Raw genomic sequence first — 20,974 nt, forward strand, 5'->3', positions numbered from 1 at the left:
TCAGACTTCCGTTCTCCCCACCTCGCAGATCAAAATGAAAAGACCCTGGTTTTCAGCTTTGCGTGTGAAGTTTCACTGACCCACGGAGAATTAACCGGGTTGAACAACATGACATGTTCTTAACTGACTCAGAATGACGCCTTCATTATGAACACGGGAAGCCATCAGGTTTTTGTTTGCCAAGCTGTGATATAAGATGATCGTCTTTGGGCTAAATGATGGGCATCCAAATATCCCCTTTTGAGGCCTGGCATATGCAGTCATCTTTCCGGCCGTACAACATCCCTGACTCTAAGACATGGTTGTATCGGAATAACCTATTGCGCTTATCGGTCAATTCCGATGAGATGGTGTAGGGGCGTCGTGAGAACTTCAATGGTCGACGACAGCATACCTATGTAGTGGGAGGTAAGGTCATCAGAGGAATCCCTGGAATTCTCAACAACATACCTACGGTGCGATTGAGCGATGCCTGGAAGTCTATTCTTCAAAGCGCCACTGATATCGTCACGTATAATGTGTAGTCTGTTTATATAGGATGGAACAGTATACTTGATAAGGCAGAGTGTTAAGTTCGTGACAAACAGGTGCGTGTATATGACAACTTAACTTCCTATACCCATAGACTGAAAGTCTGTCCCACTTATCGCGCTCAGTAGCGATAATGGTGGTTTAATTAGAAAGAGGAGAACGTTATACATTGATGCCTTGACTGATGACTAGGTATTGAGGATTTCTAACTGGCCAAAGCGATAAGACGTACAGGCTAAAACAAAACATTGATAAACACAAGCCTATGACCTTAATACCGGAGTGTTCAGGTTATATCATGGGTCGTACAAAGTAAACAATGACCGAAAGGAGTACCATAAAAGCTTTCATTCATCAAACAAGAACCCAACAACTCCTCCAACACCAAGACACACATGCTCTTCCAGGTGAGTTACAGAAGAATCGTCGACCAATTCTTCTAACTGACGCCCTGACGTCTTTAGCTCAACAGTTCAATGCCTTCGTCTTGTTGAATGTCCGCCCGGCAGGAACAGCGATCAAGTGTGTTGCCACAGGGAAAGCAAAAGTGATGACCGCATTTGCAAGCTGTAAAAAGTTAGAACATGCGCACAACGTTCGAATTGGTTGTTACTTACTCATATGGTCGCAGCCTCCGGGCTTCTCAATGAGATGTCCACACTTTGGGCACTTCTTCCACCCTGCCTTCTCACCTATGTCGAGCACTTCCTGTGACAGTGGATCCTCTGGACAGTCGCCTGTGTGCCAGTTTCCTTTACATTTGGTGCATGTATCGGTCTTGCAAACAGCACAATGGGCAGTCCCTAGACGGATCAGTGGTAGGGGAATGAATGTAGAGCATCGCTGGTTGCTGCACCAGATACGCCTCTTGGCAGGTGTCCCGAATTCAACCTGCTTCGCCTCGTATCGCTTGACCAGCTCCTCGGAGAAGTTGTTGCTGATAATGACTGGGATCGTCTTGTGGCAGCAATGTAGTGGAAACATGGCCTCTCGTTGCATTGTCAGGTCGGCGAATCGCTCGAGGCAGGTACGGCAGTAAGCGTGGGAACAGGGTGCCAGTATCATGTGCGACTTCGTTAGCTTGTCTGCGCACGACATGCATTCGGAGACGGAAACCTCGCGAGGTAGAGGGGGGCGAGGGGAGTTGTTTGCTGAACGTTTCCCAAGCACATAGTTTTTATCGTTGAAGAATCTCTCGGTAAGTGCGGCCCCTCCGGTGTGTCGCTCAGTTCTCACGAGTGTTGGAATGCGTCTCGAGTTGCCGTTGGATCTGCGTGTCTCTGCGCGCCTCCTGATTCCGGAAGCGCTTCTCGAGGGGGGTTGGATACTGCCTGCATCGAGCACCATTTCCGTATTTGCGAAATAGTCAGAAGTATGGGTGTTTTGGTTGTTTTTGATGTCGGCCATTTTGTCCATTATGCTGGTGTTGACGTAGAGTTGTAAAGATTTGATGATGTTGGGGGATGAAGATATAAATAGGTAGTCTTAGGGATGTTTGCAAAGAAGTCAAAGAAGGTAAAGTTTAGATGATGCAATGCGTCCCAGGAAAGACCAGACGGGAGCCTGATGAAGGAAGGCTCGAGTCACTGCATAATAAAAAGTGTATTTTATGACAGATTGCGAAAGGAATTAGGGTATCAAGCACACAAAGTCAATTCTTGAGGACCCCGATACTAAGCTCCCGCTACTCACAGTTTCCATGGAGTCTAACTCGCCATATACATCTTTGATAGGCAGACTGCTCTTTCTACTTCATTACGGGACCCAAGTGAATGGATGTGGCTCGAAGGCAGCCATTCGACCCGGCCAACAGTCATGCGAAAAATCCACGACTCTCTTCTCGTTGAGTACACTTCTGCCAAGAAACTGTATAGTTCGCAGATAGTCTATTCCCTGTGTATACTCTGGCAGCCCGGTGAGTAACAGACGAAATATTCTCTAAGCCTTAGGCTACAAAGTAAAGTAGTCTTAGTGCTACCTACCTACTCTAAGGTGGCATAAAGTGACCAACGTATTTCGTCTTTTATGATCTCAGTGGCCAATTCTTTGACACCGTGACATCTAAAAAAGACCTCCCTCTTCTAATACTATACGTATCGATAGGAACTGCTGCTGTCGGATCATCGTGTAAGGAGTCGTGCCTCGTCTACTCGACGACACAGACATGTCTTCCACTTGCATCCGCAGACATAGCAGAATTGATACCCGCAGGAACATCCTGCAATGAAAGTCAGTACCTAGGTTTCGTTGACAGTAAAAAGTGACTCACTCATGTGATTGCACCCCAATGTGAGCTCAATAAGATGCCCGCACTTGACACATCGCTTCCAGCCCTGTCTTTCTCCCATACTCAACACCTCCTGCGAGACCTCATCAACAGGGCAAAGGCCTTGATGCCCGGTTCGCTTGCATCGAACACAAGTCTTCTTTCGACAGGATGTGCAGGTTCCCATGTTTCCCTGAATTGACGCAGGTGGGATAAAGACGGAGCAGTTTCGGTTACTGCAGTACGTGCGGTCGACGGTCTCGAACTCGATTTTCTTCCTTTTGAACTTATCGACCACGGACTGATTGATAAAAAGATTCTTGGCGGTAATAGGAATAGGTTTGCTACAACACTTCGGGGGGAAGAGCGATTCGTCATCCATGGTCGTGTTGAGGAGAGTGATGAAGCATGGACGGCAGAGTGTGTGGGAGCATGGTGCGTCGGTGGTATCGGATTCTGGGAAGTTATCTCGGCAGACGATACATTCCTTCATCTTCCTCTTCTTTGAGGTAGAAGAACCGCCCGTCTTTTCGTCCAGCTTTTCGTCCGGTCTTTCGTCGAGTTTTCCGTCCGGTTTCCCATCATTGCCAGCTTGGGTGTTGTATTTCTTCAGTCGGTTATACGTCTCGTCGTTGAGACGACTGCCATCGGTCGCAGTAGCTCCCTTGGTTTCACGTACGACGTCGGCGCCGCCGGCTAGCCTTACAGCCAACAGGTGGTCTTTTTCGGCTTGTTCTTCAACCTGCAGTAGGGCCGCAATCAACACTGTGTCCTTCGTAGGAGAACCGGCCAACCTCCTGGAAATCCTTCGGTCTTTTTGGACTTGTCGATCATCCTTCAGTAGAGATGCGATGAGTTCTGAGTCTACAGCAACCTGTAGCGCGATGCTGAGCGCAAGGGCATAGTCAGCAGCCTCATCCATGATGACAATGGATGGATGATAGAGGTCTCAGAGTATCAGAGGATTTGCCCCCCAAAAAATAAGAGAGGAAATGATTTGTTCACTTTACGTTTGATTAGGCTAGCACTTAGACTATTTTATTATGATGCCTGAGAAGCAAACAAAGAATTGGTGGAGACCTCAGCGTGAAAGTAACGACGGGGCGGCTACCAACATCTTGACAGTGCCCGTAAGTGATAGTAACTAGTATATTCACTTCCTAGTCTTTCATAAAGAAGTATATTATTGGAGCACTGTTGGACCTTTTGATCGTATACTAGGAGTTCTATTCTTTGAAGCACTCCCATCATATCCCTGCTGGTGCTGTCAAGAATCTTAACTGGCAGTCCGTTTCCAGAGGAACAAGAGATCAATGTATACCCTTCGCTTCTTTCTATCCAAACCGCATTCCCCAATGCTGAGCATAAGCCAGACATATTATAAGTTTACATGCACAACAAGTAGAGATATTATAGTCGCGCGCTTTCTTGTAGCCTTGACAACGTGCCTCCTCATGTATACGATTCCATAGGTGATCAGGGAGAGGCCGTTGGCTGTTCCCATCCCACATATACTCTTCTAGTTTACATGCTCATCCATCCATTCTCGTCAGAATCAGGTCATGGAGGCTTAGGATACTGAAATCAAGGAGTCACCCAAATCTCAAGATATAGATCCACTTCGAGCAGAGGGATGAACCGTAATCTGTGATTAAACTATTCCGTCTCTTGTGCTCTTGGGTGCTACTTTATCTAATACCCTGGAGATACGTCTATTGTACTTAGGAGAAGGCCGGAAAAGAGAGACCTTGCCAGTCAGAGTATGCACAGAACAGGGACTAGTTACGACGGATACAAAGTTTATTGGCAGATATGTACTCAACTAGAAGGAAGTTACCCTTGCTTCTTAATGATATAATTGTTAGACGAGAGGTGTTGAGTTATAACCACAATATGAACGGATAGCTGTGTTTCTGTTGCGAGTTGAGGCAATGTAGTCGCTGTCTTTTAGAGTCACAGACACCAACGAAGAGATGGACTTTGTCCGATAGATAAACTGCGAAGGCACTTCGTCCAAGACTAGAACAGGCTTTGTGGAGATCCTGTGCCCCTGTATTACCGAATAGGCGGCTCTGTTGTGAATCAGTGAATCAGTGTAAAGCGGCGGATGGCTCGCACTGCCAGGCAGCTGCCTTTAGATCCTCCTCGGAGCTGCTCTCCAGCCCCCCTCTCTCAAGCTCCTCACCTCCCACTTCCCACTTCCCACTTCCACCTGAAAGTCCTTTCTACTGTTTCCGTTCTCATGTCTTCATCTTGTCATGTCCCTATTCCAGCGCCTGTTCCCCTTCCTGAGGGCGTCTCCTACTCGCCCGGGAGGTCTCAATCCCGATGAGTCACGGATCCTCGCCCTGAGCATCGCCAGGGCTGTAGAAGCCGATGCGGCTATTTTGGAGCAATATCGCCGAGAGGACCAAGTGGCTAGAGATCGTATGATAGCCCAGGCACAGAATGAACACCGCAAGATCTCCATCGAGCCGCTGATCGATCAACCCGTCTTAGATGAAGCAACACTGAACGAGCTTCGTCGGCTGAACCCCGACGCTTCAGATGACAGTGAGAGTGAAGGTGACAGCATCGAGGAGGCCGAAGAACTGGTTGATGAGAAAGACGAGGATGTCGAAGTTATTGAACATGCTGACAACACTGGTGACACCCAAGATACTCACGAAGCTGAGTATACCCCTGACAACACTGAGGACACCGACGATGCTCCAGAGATTGAAACCCCCAGACAGCAACCTGGGGAGACGGCTTCCTCCCAAGCTACAACTATTGAGCAAGAAGAAGTCGTAGATCACGTTGATACTGTTGATCAGCGGATTGTACACGACCAACAAGGTTCTCAAGAGCCCCCTGATCTTGTCGCGCTCCCTGAACCAGCATCGCCTGCCATCGCCAGCTCTTCCGCAACACCACCTGCTCCGGAAAGAAAGCAGTGCATGGTATGTAGGGGGGATATTCTTGCCACCGACACTTTGCAAACACCCTGCTCTCATAACTGGTGCCAAACTTGCCTTGCACAGGCCGTCGAACTCTCCATGAGAGAGGAGTCTATGTTCCCACCTCAGTGCTGTCAGCAAGCTATCCCTATCGAAGTAGGCGCTTTTATCTCCCAGGAGATATTTGATCGATTCCAGGAGAAGACCACTGAGTTTGGAACTGTGGACCGAACTTACTGCAGCGATACCGCATGCTCAGCTTTTATCACACCCCAGTCAATCGCGGAATCAGAGGGGATCGCGCGCTGCAGTCGTTGTGAACTGCAAACTTGTCCCATCTGCAAAAGAGCTTGGCACGAGGGTGCCTGTCCTGAAGACGAGAAAACACAGGAACTGGTGCGCCTTGGAGAACGAGAGGGTTGGAAAAGGTGCGAGAGTTGCAAACATCTCATTCAGCGCAGCACTGGGTGCAACCAAATGAGTAAGTCTTTTCTCTCCAGATATTTGACCACCATCTCTCTAACATTACTTAAGCCTGTCGTTGCGGTCACAAGTTCTGCTACCTCTGTGCTGCCAAGTGGAAGTCTTGCTCGTGTCCATATTCGGATTTTGTCGGGCTCCTCGGCCTCGGCCAGCCTGCCCAGGCCGCTGCAAACAACGGACAGTTGCCGCCGGCTTGGCTGGAACCAGAGGTCCCTCGACGAGAACCAGTGCCTCGACCAGCACCAGTGCCACCGGCACAGAGACCAAGAGAGACTCCAGATCAGGAGGCTGCCAGACGACGTCGACACCGGGAACGACATGAGCTCTTCCCAGATTGCCAACATCGGCGTTGGCGGACCAGTCGCGGAGAATGGCAGTCGTGCGATGACTGTGGTCAATTTATGCAGGAATTCGTTTTTACCTGCCGAGACTGCGACATGGACGCATGCGGGCGATGCAGAGACACCATCGAATCCTGGCAATAGAGTTCTTTGAGGATATTTCTAGGCTTATGATGCCATAATATAGAAGCCTAAACTTTGGCCGAGGCTGGCAACAGGTGTCTGATATATCACCTCACCTGGGCACTTGGGGCTCAATACTTATGACATTTTGGAGGCTCATAAGGGATCTGAGGAGTTTGCTATGTTGTGGTAGCTGTTGCTATTGTATCGGCATATGAGACTTTACGATATGAAGACTGTTATGTATGATAGACACTAGGCTGGGGCTCGCTAGCGATTTACCTTGCATGAAGTACAATTTGGTCCGTTCATTGTTCCTTCGAACCTATTTTCGCTGATCCAGTAATGTAGTAGAGCCTGTCTGCTGTAGTCTCTTGCATCAACAAGATTCCTGACTGCAAGTATCAGCGCCAGTACTCAGCATCTTGACAGGGCCAGGGCTGGGTTACAATCTTGCAGACATCACTGCTACGAACCGAAGTCTCATGGTTGGCGGCTGATATCAGATCTGCATGTGGTTTTTATGTGATTTTATTGTTACTCGTCTGATTCCTCGTCGCTGTTCGTACAGTTCCATGACGGACAAATAGGTCCCCTCGCCACATCTCGACTCGCTTAGTGTACTTTCCCCTTCCACGTTACTCAAATAGCACTCTCAACATACAAGAACATAATCATACACGACGTTTCTGTTCACAGTGACCACAAACTTGGTAATTACAGGCAATGCAGAACCACGATGAACGAGGATTAATGCAGCCGCAGTCAAAGCATCTAATCGGCTGATTCCTGCAATCCATTAGCGTGTGCTTACACTGATGGTTGAGAGGTTCTCGAACCAGAAGAACCGACTTGCGTGGCCGATGCAAGACCCGACCTGCCGACTCTTGCCCAGACCCATTGTTGACAGTTGGGTTGAAACCCTGTGCTTGTGGGTTGAAGGACGATTCGGCAACAACCTTTTTCACTGCTTCCCGCTTCTCACGTTCAGCCCACCAGGGACACTTGCACTGTGTTCGGCTTGAGTTGCAGCGATAGCAGCAATCAGGGCAAACTGAACAGCCTTTAGTTGGTTGCTTGCAAGGTGGACTGGTAATCGCACAACTTACAAGCGTCCTTCTCATTGACCCGATGGCACAGATAACACAGTCCTTGCTTGGCTTTCTCGAGTGAAAGTGATACCTGATCTGGTGCCTGGGTGAGTTCACCGTCGAGTTCTTGATCCTGGGGTGACCCAACGTTGATTTCATGGTCATTCTCGAACTTCTTGGTCAAGAAGTCACGCAAGGTCGCCAAGTCAAAGACCGCAGAGTTGATATCCACCGGGACCAATTGTCCACAGCAAGTAGGAGGGAATACAGCGGCTCCCAGAACTGAAGTCTTGACCAGATTGAAAAGACAATCTGGGCAGTACTGGTGGCTGCATTGGCATGTAGTAAACGGCTCAGTGGAGGCCTTGTGACAAACGAAACACTCCACTTCCTCCTTCTTGACCGAAGTCAAACTGAGCGTCGGGTAGCGACCAAGGACAATGTGCCATTGAGGAGACTCAGTTTTGACGTGATCGTCGATGTCCAATAAGACGTTCTGGGGAGATCTGATACTTGAGACGTCGCTAGGTTCGTTCTTGCTGGGCGTAACCTCTGGAGCTGGGTCAAAGGAGATCAGGTCTTCCTCCTCCAAGGTTTCAGAAGAGGGCACAACTGCCAGCTCTGTAGGGCTAGATACACCAGTTACGCCTTCTGGTGAAGCACTCTGGGGCGCGCTTCGAAGGAATGACATTGCATCTGACATAACCTTGGACAGCTTGGGCTTCGCATTGGCGACACGTTCCCCAAATTCCATTGTATGTTTGGCTTATAACAGCGTGTTAGTCTAGCAGATATATGTACAAAGAGGTACTCACCTTTGGCAGCATGTGTGGTAGGCGTGTTGTTGACGTTACCGCGCTCCTTCTCTGGGCTTTTGGTCAGAGGCCCACACGCAACAAACGTCGGTGGAGAAGGAGAGGCTACAGTGCCGACAGTGGCAGCCGTTGTGGTGTTTTGCGAAGCTTCTTCCTAGGAAGTTTCGGGCTGGTCGACCACATCGGAGTTGTCTGTTGAGTCATAATCAGCAACGGGCGTCTCGTGTTTATCAAGAGGCTTACCAGGAGCATGATCAGAAGTGCTTCCTTCTGTGCCTAGTTTGACGCGACGAGCAACTTCTTCGGTATCCCAAACAACAGTGCCTGAGGCGACGTCTAGAAGATAAGAGCGGATTAGTCGTAGCTCGACTATGTGTTGAGGGATGTTTTCGTCTCCATCCGTGTTGGCTGCCTCGAACTCATCTAGATAGTTAAGTTGATACTGAGCAGTGTGCTGCATACCAGATTCTTTGAGGGCTTCTATGACAGCAACAGTAGCCATCTCGATCAGAGGATGATTCAAAGAGTGACAACGCGGAGTAGTCCGTTCGATCGACAGCAACAAGAAGAAGAAGAAGAGGAAGAGGGGCTGAAGGACGAAAGTACAGCCTAAACTTTAGAAGACCACCTTCTAAGCTTTTAGATGAGAACTGAGGAGTGATGAGATGAAAAGGACCATGGAAGAGCAGAGATGGGAGTGGGAGGGGGGATATGAGCGGGGTAGTAGGAGGGGATGTTGACTTGACGGTTACTGGGGAAATCAGTAGAAGGGGAGAGAAGGTGCGGGTGGACTAAGACGCCGCTGCCTGAGGACCGAAAGCCGGACCCAGAGCCTAAGGCTTTGGTATTGGGAGTGCCTGGTGTTTTTGGTAATATCGGAATGACGAAATCCTTCTGTCGGTCGGGCTTTCTCTTGACGCGGCTGAGGGGGCCAGCTCGAAGGACAGTGCGGCCCAGGAGGCAGTAGTTTAAAGTCGCTCCTAAGCGGGCTGTTGAATGTGATATTTTAGTGCCAGTGCAATCTTGACTGTTCGTAGTAGATATGCATTTTTGTTGTGTTTTTATTGTCGCCGTGCTGTGAGTGCCTGGATGCTCGATGCAAATAGTTGTGGAAGAGGAAAGGGGGCTTGATGTAGGCAGTAAACTCGGCGACAATTACAGGTACCGCGGCCTCGTAGTCGGTATTGAAATAATGGTCGTGACAATGGGTTTTGTCAGAGTGAAATGACTGGTGCCTAGGTATTCACTTTATTGAAGTATTGCTATCCCACAGAGCAATCCCCCTATCTCAACGTAGCAGCCCGGTAAGCAAACCCAAGTCAGGATGGACACAGGCCTTCTCTCGATTTCTCCCTGAACAAAGAACAACTTTAACTATTGATTGTCATTTATAAAGACACAGATTTACCTAGTATACATGAGATCAAACAGAGGTATGTCAAGTCCACCACCCCCATCCCATTTCGTTGCTTCCTAACGCCTTTTGTACTCCGGTCCCCAAACCCTCAAGTCATCATCGTTTTCAACGCCATTCCCAATGTCAAAACCTCATGATCCTCGCCCTGCACCCCCGGAGGCTTCTTATCCAAGCCCATAAGTCCATACACAGCCAGCTGTGCCGACCGCACCGAGTACTCCATCGTAAACGTCACTTCCCGCTCGATCTCAACAAACTGTCCCATCAGTCCCAAGTTCTTGCTTCCGTCGGGAATCACCTTCGGCCTATCGCCTTTCTTGCGCGTGAGGAAGGGGCTGCCGATCAGGGGCATCAGACAAGGGATAGTGATAGAGCGCTCGAGTGTTGGCTGGAGGGGGAAGGCCATTAGGTGTAGCAGCTCGGTGAGGATCTCGGCGCCTGTGCACTCCAGCATAGGCTTTCTGACGTATCGGCCTTGTTGATCAGGGAAGAGGCCGTAGCCCCAGAATACAAAGACGCCGTCGGGTTGATCTTTGACGTACGGCTGCTGGGGGATTGTTAGGGAAAGCATCCAAGGGCAATCGCGGAAGGTAAGGAGAGGCACGGCGCCGGTGAGTGTGCCCGTCCATTTGCACAGATGCTCAAAGAACGCTGGATCGCGAAGAGTGACAGTGAAAGAAAGCCAGGTCGATTTCGAAGGTCGGTCAAAGAAAGCTTCGGGGTTGCCAAATGTTTGTGGGCGCTCCAAAGCAAGTCTATCCCAGAAAGTCCATGAAGGGTCGAGTTCATGAGGTGCTGAATCACGCAGCTCCATTGTCGGCGGGGGTTGATCATTTGCCCCGTAACCCATACCGGAAGTCAAAGAGCCCAGAGTAAGAAACACAAGGTCGTCAGGCCCCAACGTCAATGGCACATGTTTGCTGTCTTGGTATGTCTTCAAGGCAGTCACTCGAATGTCAGATCCTTCATCTTCAATCTCCAATCCACTAACGAGTATGCCTAGACAGGTTAGACAAACATCTCTTTGAGCGAACGCAAACTTACCGTGCCGAAATTCGACATCCATTGCCTTGAGATACTGCGTCAAAGGCTTGATGATAGCCTGGAAGTCCTCCTCCGGTGCCTGTTCTACACCCGACAATGTTCCCATATTGGGAAACTCATGTAACATACGGTGCAAGCAGCGTCTGAACTCAACAGCACTACACCAAGGGTGAAACCGATTGAGCGACGACCACAAATCCCAGAAATTCGTCTCGAAGAAGTCCGGTTCGAATAAAGCTTGGATCTCAAGTCCTTCCAGCTCTTCCTCTGTTTCTAGAACCACTCTCATCAAGTCGCATTGGTTCTTTACACTCAGACCCATGGTGCTCACATCGACTGCTTCGGGCTTCTCTTTTCCACACTCATCGGGAATCTGCCTCACCAATCTTGTTCCTGAAGCACCGAGTTTCTTGCTTTCCTTGTTGAAGCGGCGCAGGCGGGCGGCCAGCGTCTCACCTTCGGTGTCAGAAGGTACCTTCTCCAACATACCATATAAGCAATGATACGTGAGACTCATTTTTCGAATGGCAGACACCCGATACCCTGTCTCCCAAGAAGGCTTCGAGAATGCCGCCATTGAGCCACCCGCTTTCGATGATGCCTCGAGAATATGGATGTGGCTACCCGGTACATGCGCATCGTCGATCAGGAACACAGCGGCAGCGAGCGAAGCAATGCCTCCGCCGACGAGCCAAACGTGCGGGCTGTCTGTTGAGCCATTGCTGCTTGGACTGTTGCTGAGACTGATCACACCGTTATCCTCGTCAGAAGTCACCTTGGGATCGCCATGATTATCCTCCATCCCCAATGAGTTGTCGTCCGTTCTCATTAACCTCCGACCAGGGAGCGTTGGATCGTCTGCCGCAAGCGAGAAATAGACGAAAGACCCTTGCCGATTGATGCGTTGTCCAGCTTAGCGATGCGAATTGGCAGACGTATAATTGGTGAAAGGATTTTTCTGCTTTCTTTTTATCTTTCGACAATGCTGATAACAGTTTAGCTTTAATATTTTGCAGAGACACATCCGGGGAACAAAGATCACGAGAGCATGGCGAGAATTTATGACTGGACATCTTCCCTGTCCTCAGCACGAACCCATCCACGGCCCGGTCCATCCATTACAAGACGCACATAAGGGCTCAACCGCATCATTTTGGCCAATCTCTGACGTCCTATCTGTTTTGGTTTCAAGATTTTTCTCAGCCTCAAGAAGTGGATTGATTGGAAAAAGTGCTGTCTTTCCCAATCGTACGATGTTTGTTGGCGTGATAGTGGGTGGACCGGGCTTGCATCGGAAGCGGGCCGCTGCTTGTGACGGAGGAAAGGGTCTAGAGCACCGGAAGACATCGGTGCTTGGCATTGCTGCGTTTTACAGGATATATATGCGGTGAGTCTCTGTTATGTCTGGCAATACTTGGGTTAGGCTATACAGCCATTGACTAGCTAGATGTGCATTTGGAGGTTGTCAAGTTTTGTTGGTGGCCCAACAGTTTAAAACGGAATCATATCATGGAATCGAAAGCAACCAATACGCCGTCGACTTCGGTTTGTGCCGTTAAGCTACCCTAGCGCGCCGGTAGTCTAAATCCAGAATTGGCTCTCGTGTACACAAAGACCAACGGACTTTGATAGAGTTCGACCGTCTACCGACGGGAAGTCTCGAGCGTCTTTCAATGATCTGACACTCCATCCATCTTCCGGCTTTCAGGGTCTACGGCCCCGCAAGATGCCCTCCGGATAGTGGACCTCTAACGGCCGGGTCATGGTAAACGAAAGCAAGGGTTCATTATTCAAGGACGATTCTTGCATCATTGACAAGGTAAAATGTTCACTTCTCGTTTCTGAAACAAAGATATCGCTCTTTGTGCATCATTGTGTCGTGTTTACGCGGATCCGGGTACTTACCGATGTAGGCAGCCGTGATTTACCGGTCGGTGCGACCTGTACCTGACATGATATGAGTAAGAATGGACTTGCAATCGTGATGTCGCGACGGTAATGGCAGCGGGATACTAAGCACGGCAAGGATTGGAGGTGAAGTCGATCACACAATCAAGCGAGATTGTTGACAAGGACAAAGGGATTCGCTTTAGACGATGAATGACTTTTGATGTCATCGACTCTTCGGCCCCCGATTCCAGCAGTGAGTTCTTATGGTCGCACAACGTGAAGAATTGCCCTTCCCTGTATCATTTCACCAGTGAAGCTTTAGACAGAGCTACTGGGTAGCAGAGAGTATCGTCAAGCTTTAGGACTATGACAAAAGATGGCCTAAGATTTAGTCTAGATTAGGATAAAATATTCAAATCATTTCATCTCTTAGGGTCTTGACGGGCAAGCTTTCTGATATCCTCGTGAAGAGCAAGGTGATGAGGGGCATCAACACTGATTCAGAACAAAACTTCTGAGTGGCTCATCTCATTTCCCCAAAGGAGAGCCCAACTGCATCGGCAGTTTCCGAAACCCCAAGATGGTGCATCGAAATTATATGCAGCTCGATGTCAAAAGGAAAATTCTGCTAGACAGATGGACCTCACCACCAACGTCCGTCATCGGTATAACCCCCAAGAACCTCTAGATCCTCGGCTCAGATGATCAAATCTTATCAATCTGTCTTTTCCTGCACATTAAATCGCTCTAGTTGCCGGTTTCTACCCTTCAAACTCCACAATGGCCGAGCTAGTGCAGAGAATTGCGCATCGAGAGCCTCAATGGTGATAGTAGCATGGACCACTGATTGATAACGGATGCCAAGACCTGGACACCTGCGGAGAATTTTACGTACAAGGCCGAATTCATTGTGGGCAGGACCGGAGAGATTAGGGTCGACGATATCTTTTTGTCGAGGTTCTGCTGTACGATCAGAGTACGTGTACGACAAGATACGGTACATCTAATCGGCATCGTCTTTGCGAACCAATTGGTACAGTTACGGCTCCATTTTCCTCCATATGGAGATCGACAACAAAGCACCCAGACTTTTTTTCTTCGTTGGCCGCCTCGAAAGTGGATGATTCAGGGATCTTGAAAAGATGTCTCCACTTGTTCCCGCCAACGCGTCTACGGAGGCTTTTGATCACGCGTTAAGGAATTCATCATCAACAAGAGGCTGCGCCTTCGGTACATTTCCAAAGACCTTCTTAAATTGAAGCTGACACACGTAATGCCAGAGATCAATACTCAACTTGGTTATGATTACTCTTGTCATCATTGACGGACGGATGAATTTGTGTCTTGTTGGTGGTGTTGGTTTAGTGGTATTTGCGTATTCGGCTTTTACGATTACGAGAACCTGAGATGAGATTACCAAGGGATTAGAAGAGTACAAACGCCCTCCATGTCATTACCCGCCCAGCCATGACGGCAGCCAAAGCATGATGTTGTGATACTTTTTATTTGATCAGATATCAAAGCCAAGAGCAAGAAGAAGGTTATAGTCGTCCAGAACAATTGCTGCATGTGAGACAAAGAAACGCAAGTCAAATGTAGCCCGGCGGCCCGTCTGCACATATCTGGTAGCTTGACCAACAGGATGAAGCCCAGCGGCCTGTGCTGTAAACAATCAGCGTATTCTTCCTGGAGTCACTCGACAACCTTTACAATTTGACATGGACAATCAGGGACCGCATCATGATCGCCGGTAAAAGGAGTGTCAAGGCTGACCCTGTAGCCCACGCGGTCGATACGCCACACCAGGAGAAGGGCCTGATTATAAGGCACCCTAGACCTAAACTGTGTAACCAACACCCCCGAATCGTGGCTAGACTGACACTGTGAAAGCGCCGCTGCCAACACTGCGTCAGGCCTAAATTGCATCTCATCCCCGACTTTTATGCCCCGGTAGGATGCATTGAAAGGAATAGTACAGGGTATTGGATTGGATGAGAGAAGTTGAAGGAATTGACCAGTAGCACTAAAGCAAGGAAATAAAATATTTTTGTACAGTAGTACATTTTCTTGTCCCAGTGTTATAGGTAGATTGCAATTTCAGTAATGAGGCTGCTAGTATTGTGGCTAGAAAGAATAGAGAAAGAGAAAAAAGATCATTTCTCCACGCTAAGGAAACGCTCGGCCTTATTGTCTCTAATTTTCTTTGCTCTGGTTTAGAGGAAAGCGGTCCCTCGAATGCCACTACGACCCTCCGACCGACAGTTTGAATATCCCTCCACTTTCTTCCGGCCTCCATCATTTCCCGCTTTCTCTTTGACGGATGGGCATCCATTACCAGCGCCAGCACCAGACCATCCCATCTCCAAGGTACCACGTCCTAACCTAACGGTAGACTAATCTCTCCCTCCACACCCAACATCTTTCTTGACCCCCTTTTACCTCTTTTTTCTCCTACCTCACTTTTTTCCTCTTCCTTTCCTCTCCTCCTTCCTTCTGCTCACGTCAGAGAATTATACTTTTATTTCTCTGTTGAAAGTTGGTGTGTGGTCGTTCATTCGTCCCTGCCTGTCCCTTTTTTTTTTTTCTGTGGCTGTTGCTCCTCCCAGCTTCAGCTCCAAGGCCTCAACGCCTTGTCTGCCCCTCCACCGCGTTTTGACCCTCCGCCTCGATACTTTCGAAGCCGAAGTACTGCCACCTTTGAGTAAAACGTGAGTGTTGCATTACGTCTCTTCTAAGCCTCGCTTCTACATTATCATCTGCCCCCCACGAACCCTCCATTTCTTTGTCGTGCCGCCTTCAATGGCTTGAAGTACCCCTACTGCCTCCTGCAGATCTTGACTTCGTTCCCCCGGACTTACACCTGCGCTTAGACCAGTCTACTCGAGATCAATATCAATGTGGTAAACGACATCGCCGTAACTCCTCCAAACTCGAATCGAATTCAACACCATGGCTTCGATTCTTCTACCGAAACGCTTCCGTGGCGAGACCGCCCCTACAGAGAAAACTACACCGTCTTGGGCGTCCAAGCGACTCACGCCCATCGCCCAGTTCATCTCCCGTATCGCAACCTCTCACCCCATCCACACCGTCGTCCTCGTCGCCGTCCTTGCGAGCACTTCATACGTCGGTCTGCTACAAGAGAGCTTCTTCAGCACTGATGTCCCTACTGTTGGCAAGGCCGATTGGTCTTCCCTCGTAGAGGGCAGCCGTGTTCTGCGCGCGGGTCCTGAAACTTCCTGGAACTGGAAGGCTATCGAGCAGGACTCTATTGTCGAGGCCGGTGCTGATGCCGACCACCTCGCTCTCCTGACTCTTGTCTTCCCCGACACACTCTCTGCCGAGTCGTCCAGCAATGCCCCTCGTGCCGCCCATGTGCCTGTTCCCAAGAACCTCTCTATTACACCTCTTCCCTCGACTGAGAACCCTTTCACCGCCTATTCTCAAGACAGCATCCTCGCCTACTCTCTTCCCTACGCTGAGGGTCCCGAGTTCCTTGCTGCTGCCCAGGAGATTCCCAGCGAAGATGCCGTCGAGACTGAGACCGAACACGGCCGCGAAAAGAAAACATGGATCATGAAGGCTGCCAAGGTCAACACCCAGAACAGCGTTCTTCAATGGGTCAACAATGCTTGGACTGAGTTCGTTGATCTGCTCAAGAACGCCGAGACCCTCGACATTGTCATCATGTTCCTGGGTTACATTGCCATGCACTTGACCTTTGTTTCCCTCTTCCTCTCCATGCGCAAGTTGGGATCCAAGTTCTGGCTCGGTATCTGCACTTTGTTCTCCTCTGTGTTTGCCTTCCTCTTCGGTCTTGTGGTTACCACCAAGCTGGGCGTTCCCATCAGCGTGATCCTTCTCTCTGAGGGTCTTCCCTTCTTGGTTGTCACCATCGGATTCGAGAAGAACATTGTCCTGACCCGCGCTGTCATGTCGCATGCCATTGAGCACCGCCGCCAGATCCAGAACTCCAAGTCTGGCAAGCGATCTCCTGAGCGCTCCATGCAGAACGTTATCCAGTACGCTGTTCAGTCTGCTATCAAGGAGAAGGGCTTCGAGATCATGCGCGACTACGCTATTGAGATTGTCATCCTTGCCATTGGTGCTGCTTCTGGCGTTCAGGGTGGTCTCCAGCACTTCTGCTTCTTGGCTGCTTGGACTCTCTTCTTCGACTTCATTCTCCTCTTTACCTTCTACACCGCCATTCTCAGCATCAAGCTTGAGATCAACCGCATCAAGCGTCACGTTGACATGCGCATGGCCCTTGAGGATGATGGTGTCAGCCGCCGAGTTGCTGAGAATGTCGCAAAGAGTGACGGTGATTGGACACGCGTGAAGGGCGATTCTTCCATTTTCGGTCGCAAGAGCAGCAGCATTCCCACCTTCAAGGTCCTGATGATCCTCGGTTTCATCTTTGTCAACATTGTCAACATCTGCTCAATCCCATTCCGCAACCCCAGCTCTCTGTCTACCATTCGAACTTGGGCCAGCAGCCTGGGTGGTGTTGTTGCTCCTCTCTCTGTTGACCCCTTCAAGGTTGCTTCCAACGGTTTGGACGCTATCCTGGCTACAGCAAAGGCCAACAACCGACCTACCCTGGTTACCGTTCTCACTCCCATCAAGTACGAGCTCGAGTACCCTTCTATTCACTACGCTCTTGGCTCTGCCGTCGACGTTAACCACCCCGCTTACGTCGATGCTTTCCACCACCATTTCCAGGGATACGGCGTCGGTGGCCGCATGGTTGGCGGTATTCTCAAGTCCCTTGAGGACCCCGTCCTCTCCAAGTGGATCGTCATTGCTCTCGCTCTGAGTGTTGCTCTGAACGGTTACCTCTTTAACGTCGCCCGCTGGGGTATCAAGGACCCCAATGTTCCCGAGCACAACATCGACCGAAACGAGCTCGCTCGTGCTCAGCAGTTCAACGACACTGGTTCCGCTACTCTTCCCCTCGGCGAATACGTTCCTCCCACTCCTATGCGTACTCGACCTACGACCCCCGCCATCACCGATGATGAGTCCGACAGTCTTCACATGACCAAGGCTCGCTCTGCCGACCTTCCCAACCGAAGCAACGAGGAGCTCGAGAAGCTTTTGGCCGAGAAGCGAGTTAAGGAGATGAGCGATGAGGAAGTTGTCTCCCTGTCTATGCGTGGAAAGATTCCCGGTTATGCTCTTGAGAAGACTCTTGGTGACTTCACCCGCGCTGTCAAGGTCCGACGTACTATCATCGCTCGCAACAAGGCTACCACCGACCTGACCCACTCCCTCGACCGATCCAAGCTACCTTACGAGAACTACAACTGGGAGCGTGTCTTTGGTGCCTGCTGTGAGAACGTTATTGGATACTTGCCCCTGCCTGTCGGTGTTGCTGGTCCTCTTGTTATCGATGGCCAGAGCTACTTCATCCCCATGGCTACTACTGAGGGTGTCTTGGTTGCCAGTGCCAGTCGAGGTTGCAAGGCCATCAACTCTGGTGGCGGTGCCGTTACTGTTCTTACTGCCGATGGTATGACCCGTGGTCCTTGTGTTGCTTTCGAGACTCTTGAGCGTGCTGGTGCTGCCAAGCTTTGGCTTGACTCTGAGGCTGGTCAGGACATGATGAAGAAGGCTTTCAACTCTACCTCTCGATTCGCTCGTCTCCAGTCCATGAAGACTGCTCTTGCTGGTACCAACCTCTATATCCGATTCAAGACCACTACCGGTGACGCTATGGGAATGAACATGATCTCCAAGGGTGTCGAGCACGCCCTCAGCGTTATGTCTAACGAGGGCGGTTTTGAGGACATGCAAATTGTCTCTGTTTCTGGAAACTACTGTACCGATAAGAAGGCCGCCGCTCTCAACTGGATTGACGGTCGTGGTAAGGGTATTGTCGCCGAGGCCATCATTCCTGGCGAGGTTGTCCGCAGTGTTCTTAAGAGCGATGTTGATGCCCTTGTCGAGCTTAACGTTGCCAAGAACTTGATCGGTTCCGCTATGGCTGGTTCAGTCGGTGGATTCAACGCCCACGCTGCCAACATTGTCGCTGCTATCTTCCTTGCCACTGGTCAGGACCCTGCTCAGGTTGTCGAGAGTGCCAACTGTATCACCATCATGAAGAAGTGAGTTTATTCCTTTATAATAACTTGATCATTGCTAACCCATTTCAGCCTCAAAGGTGCTCTCCAAATCTCCGTCTCTATGCCCTCTCTTGAGGTCGGAACCCTTGGTGGTGGCACAATTCTCGAGCCTCAAAGCGCCATGCTTGATATGCTTGGTGTTCGCGGTTCTCACCCCACTAACCCTGGTGACAACGCCCGCCGTCTTGCTCGTATTATTGGTGCCGCTGTTCTTGCTGGAGAACTCTCTCTTTGCAGTGCTCTGGCTGCCGGTCACCTTGTTAAGGCTCACATGCAGCACAACCGAAGTGCTGCACCCTCTCGCAGCACAACCCCTGCTCCTGCTCCCTCTCCTATGACTCCCGTCTCTCTGGCCATGACCAACTCTCAGGAGCGTTCGGCGTCAACAACATCAATGAGCGCCGCTGCCATTCAGAGATCAAAGCGATAAACGAGCGTTTGCATTTGAAGGAGTAGTGGATGGAGATATAAAATAGAGACGCATGTATGACATATGGAATGGGATGAATGGGTCATACAACATGGAGTTTTCGCATTGGGACATTCTGGAAAGGTCACGCAAAGCGTACATACATATACAGTCGTCGAAAGATGCAAATATGGAGTGGTAGTATGAGTTTAATACCGCTTCAAATACTCAATTTTAATCCTTTTATTGTTACTTATGAGTAGCTCTTAACCTTTTCCACTGCATCTCTAAGTGATGTGAATTTGATACCCGTTTCTTCCATACACTTTTTGCACTCATCCCACTTATCAGGCATGACAGGCTTTGTTCCTTCATTCACAACCCACGTCGTATAACCCTCCTTAACTGCGTCTTCCGCCGTCGCCTTGACACAGAAATCCGCGGCTAACCCCACGACATAAACATCCGTAACCTCCTGCTCACCCAACATACCCGCCAAACCACTATCAGTCACCCTAAAGGGATCATAAAAAGCACTATACATCTCCACCTTCTCATCCTGACCCTTCTCGATGACAGCGTGCACGCGCGAGATGTCCAGCTCGGGAACTAGCTCAGAGCCTGGTGTGCCTTGAACGCAGTGCGTGGGCCACAGGGTGGTTGTGTAGCTGCGGGAGGAGTCGCGCGGGTGTGTGATTTTCGTCGTGGATATGTAGGGCGTTGAGGATGGGTGGTTGGATGCGAAGGAGATGTGGGTTGGTGGGTGGAAGTCTTTTGTTGCGAGGATGAGTGGGAAGGGGAGGGTTGTTAGGGTGTTTATTGGGGAGGCGATTGTGCGGCCTTGGGGGACTGCGAGGGAGCCGTGCTGTTGATGTCAGCTTTGTTCGCATGGATTGTTTAAAAATATGGTACGAGATGTCGTGAGATGTAGTTGTGTCGGTTTCTGAGGCTTCTGCTTGGACGAGTCTTTGTGGTCGTCTCAACCATCTCATCCTCACATGAATCGCAAAGGGTATATATAGCAAGCTCAAGATGGATCAGAGCAGTTGAAGTGAACCCACTAAGACTGCACAGGTTCTTCTTGAACGAACTATCGCCTAAGAAACTGCCCACACCTCTACTGCGTACACCAGATCTCATGCGACACCATCTACACCACGTACAGAGATTCACTTACAGGCGGGCAAAAGTCTTCTTGGAAGTCGACGATAATAAGAGCCGGTTTGAAGGGTTTGTTGTTCTCCATATTCGCTGTACTCAATGCGCTCTTAGGTCTGTATATGTCAAAGCCGTAGGTAGAAGAGTGAGTCTTTTGTAGGTACTACTCGAGAGCGAAGATTGGCGATGACGATGTGGAACGGAAGACACACCAGCTGATAAGAACGGAACGCCGCATTTTCGGCCCCGCACTTCCGGGTATTTCACAAAAAAGTCACCACTATTCACTTCATAGAGAAAAATACAGGCTACCCTCATCATAAAAGCATCACTTAAGCTTCA

At 49.8% G+C, this 20,974-nt stretch overlaps 7 protein-coding genes across 7 annotated transcripts; 2 read left to right on the top strand and 5 right to left on the bottom strand.

Annotated features, from left to right (window-relative positions):
• Positions 1–1,140: 1,140 nt before the first annotated feature.
• FIESC28_01302 (uncharacterized protein) lies at positions 1,141–1,938 on the bottom strand (the record flags this gene model as incomplete). The annotated part of the gene is made up of 1 exon (XM_031155453.1): positions 1,141–1,938. One exon carries the CDS (start codon positions 1,936–1,938, stop codon positions 1,141–1,143), a length of 798 nt encoding a protein of 265 aa, XP_031020620.1.
• An 830-nt stretch (positions 1,939–2,768) lies between these two features.
• On the bottom strand, positions 2,769–3,719 carry FIESC28_01303 (uncharacterized protein; the record flags this gene model as incomplete). Its single annotated transcript, XM_031155454.1, has 1 exon — positions 2,769–3,719. The coding sequence occupies one exon, from the start codon at positions 3,717–3,719 to the stop codon at positions 2,769–2,771; it is 951 nt and encodes a 316-aa protein (XP_031020621.1).
• A 1,336-nt stretch (positions 3,720–5,055) lies between these two features.
• FIESC28_01304 (uncharacterized protein) lies at positions 5,056–6,704 on the top strand (the record flags this gene model as incomplete). The annotated part of the gene is made up of 3 exons (XM_031155455.1): positions 5,056–5,739; positions 5,821–6,217; positions 6,271–6,704. 3 exons carry the CDS (start codon positions 5,056–5,058, stop codon positions 6,702–6,704), a joined length of 1,515 nt encoding a protein of 504 aa, XP_031020622.1.
• Positions 6,705–7,457: 753 nt separating this feature from the next.
• FIESC28_01305 (uncharacterized protein) lies at positions 7,458–9,091 on the bottom strand (the record flags this gene model as incomplete). Its single annotated transcript, XM_031155456.1, has 5 exons — positions 7,458–7,472; positions 7,532–7,737; positions 7,793–8,539; positions 8,590–8,640; positions 8,833–9,091. The coding sequence occupies 5 exons, from the start codon at positions 9,089–9,091 to the stop codon at positions 7,458–7,460; spliced, it is 1,278 nt and encodes a 425-aa protein (XP_031020623.1).
• A 1,003-nt stretch (positions 9,092–10,094) lies between these two features.
• On the bottom strand, positions 10,095–11,852 carry FIESC28_01306 (uncharacterized protein; the record flags this gene model as incomplete). Its single annotated transcript, XM_031155457.1, has 2 exons — positions 10,095–11,005; positions 11,051–11,852. 2 exons carry the CDS (start codon positions 11,850–11,852, stop codon positions 10,095–10,097), a joined length of 1,713 nt encoding a protein of 570 aa, XP_031020624.1.
• Positions 11,853–15,889: 4,037 nt separating this feature from the next.
• Positions 15,890–19,495, top strand: FIESC28_01307 (uncharacterized protein; the record flags this gene model as incomplete). The annotated part of the gene is made up of 2 exons (XM_031155458.1): positions 15,890–19,047; positions 19,096–19,495. 2 exons carry the CDS (start codon positions 15,890–15,892, stop codon positions 19,493–19,495), a joined length of 3,558 nt encoding a protein of 1,185 aa, XP_031020625.1.
• A 232-nt stretch (positions 19,496–19,727) lies between these two features.
• On the bottom strand, positions 19,728–20,720 carry FIESC28_01308 (uncharacterized protein; the record flags this gene model as incomplete). Its single annotated transcript, XM_031155459.1, has 2 exons — positions 19,728–20,339; positions 20,652–20,720. The coding sequence occupies 2 exons, from the start codon at positions 20,718–20,720 to the stop codon at positions 19,728–19,730; spliced, it is 681 nt and encodes a 226-aa protein (XP_031020626.1).
• Between the last annotated feature and the right edge of the window lie 254 nt (positions 20,721–20,974).

The sequence above is a fragment of the Fusarium coffeatum genome (genome assembly GCF_003316985.1).
Source record: "Fusarium coffeatum strain FIESC_28 chromosome Unknown BRIP53273_contig_33, whole genome shotgun sequence".
Lineage (NCBI taxonomy): Eukaryota > Fungi > Ascomycota > Sordariomycetes > Hypocreales > Nectriaceae > Fusarium > Fusarium coffeatum.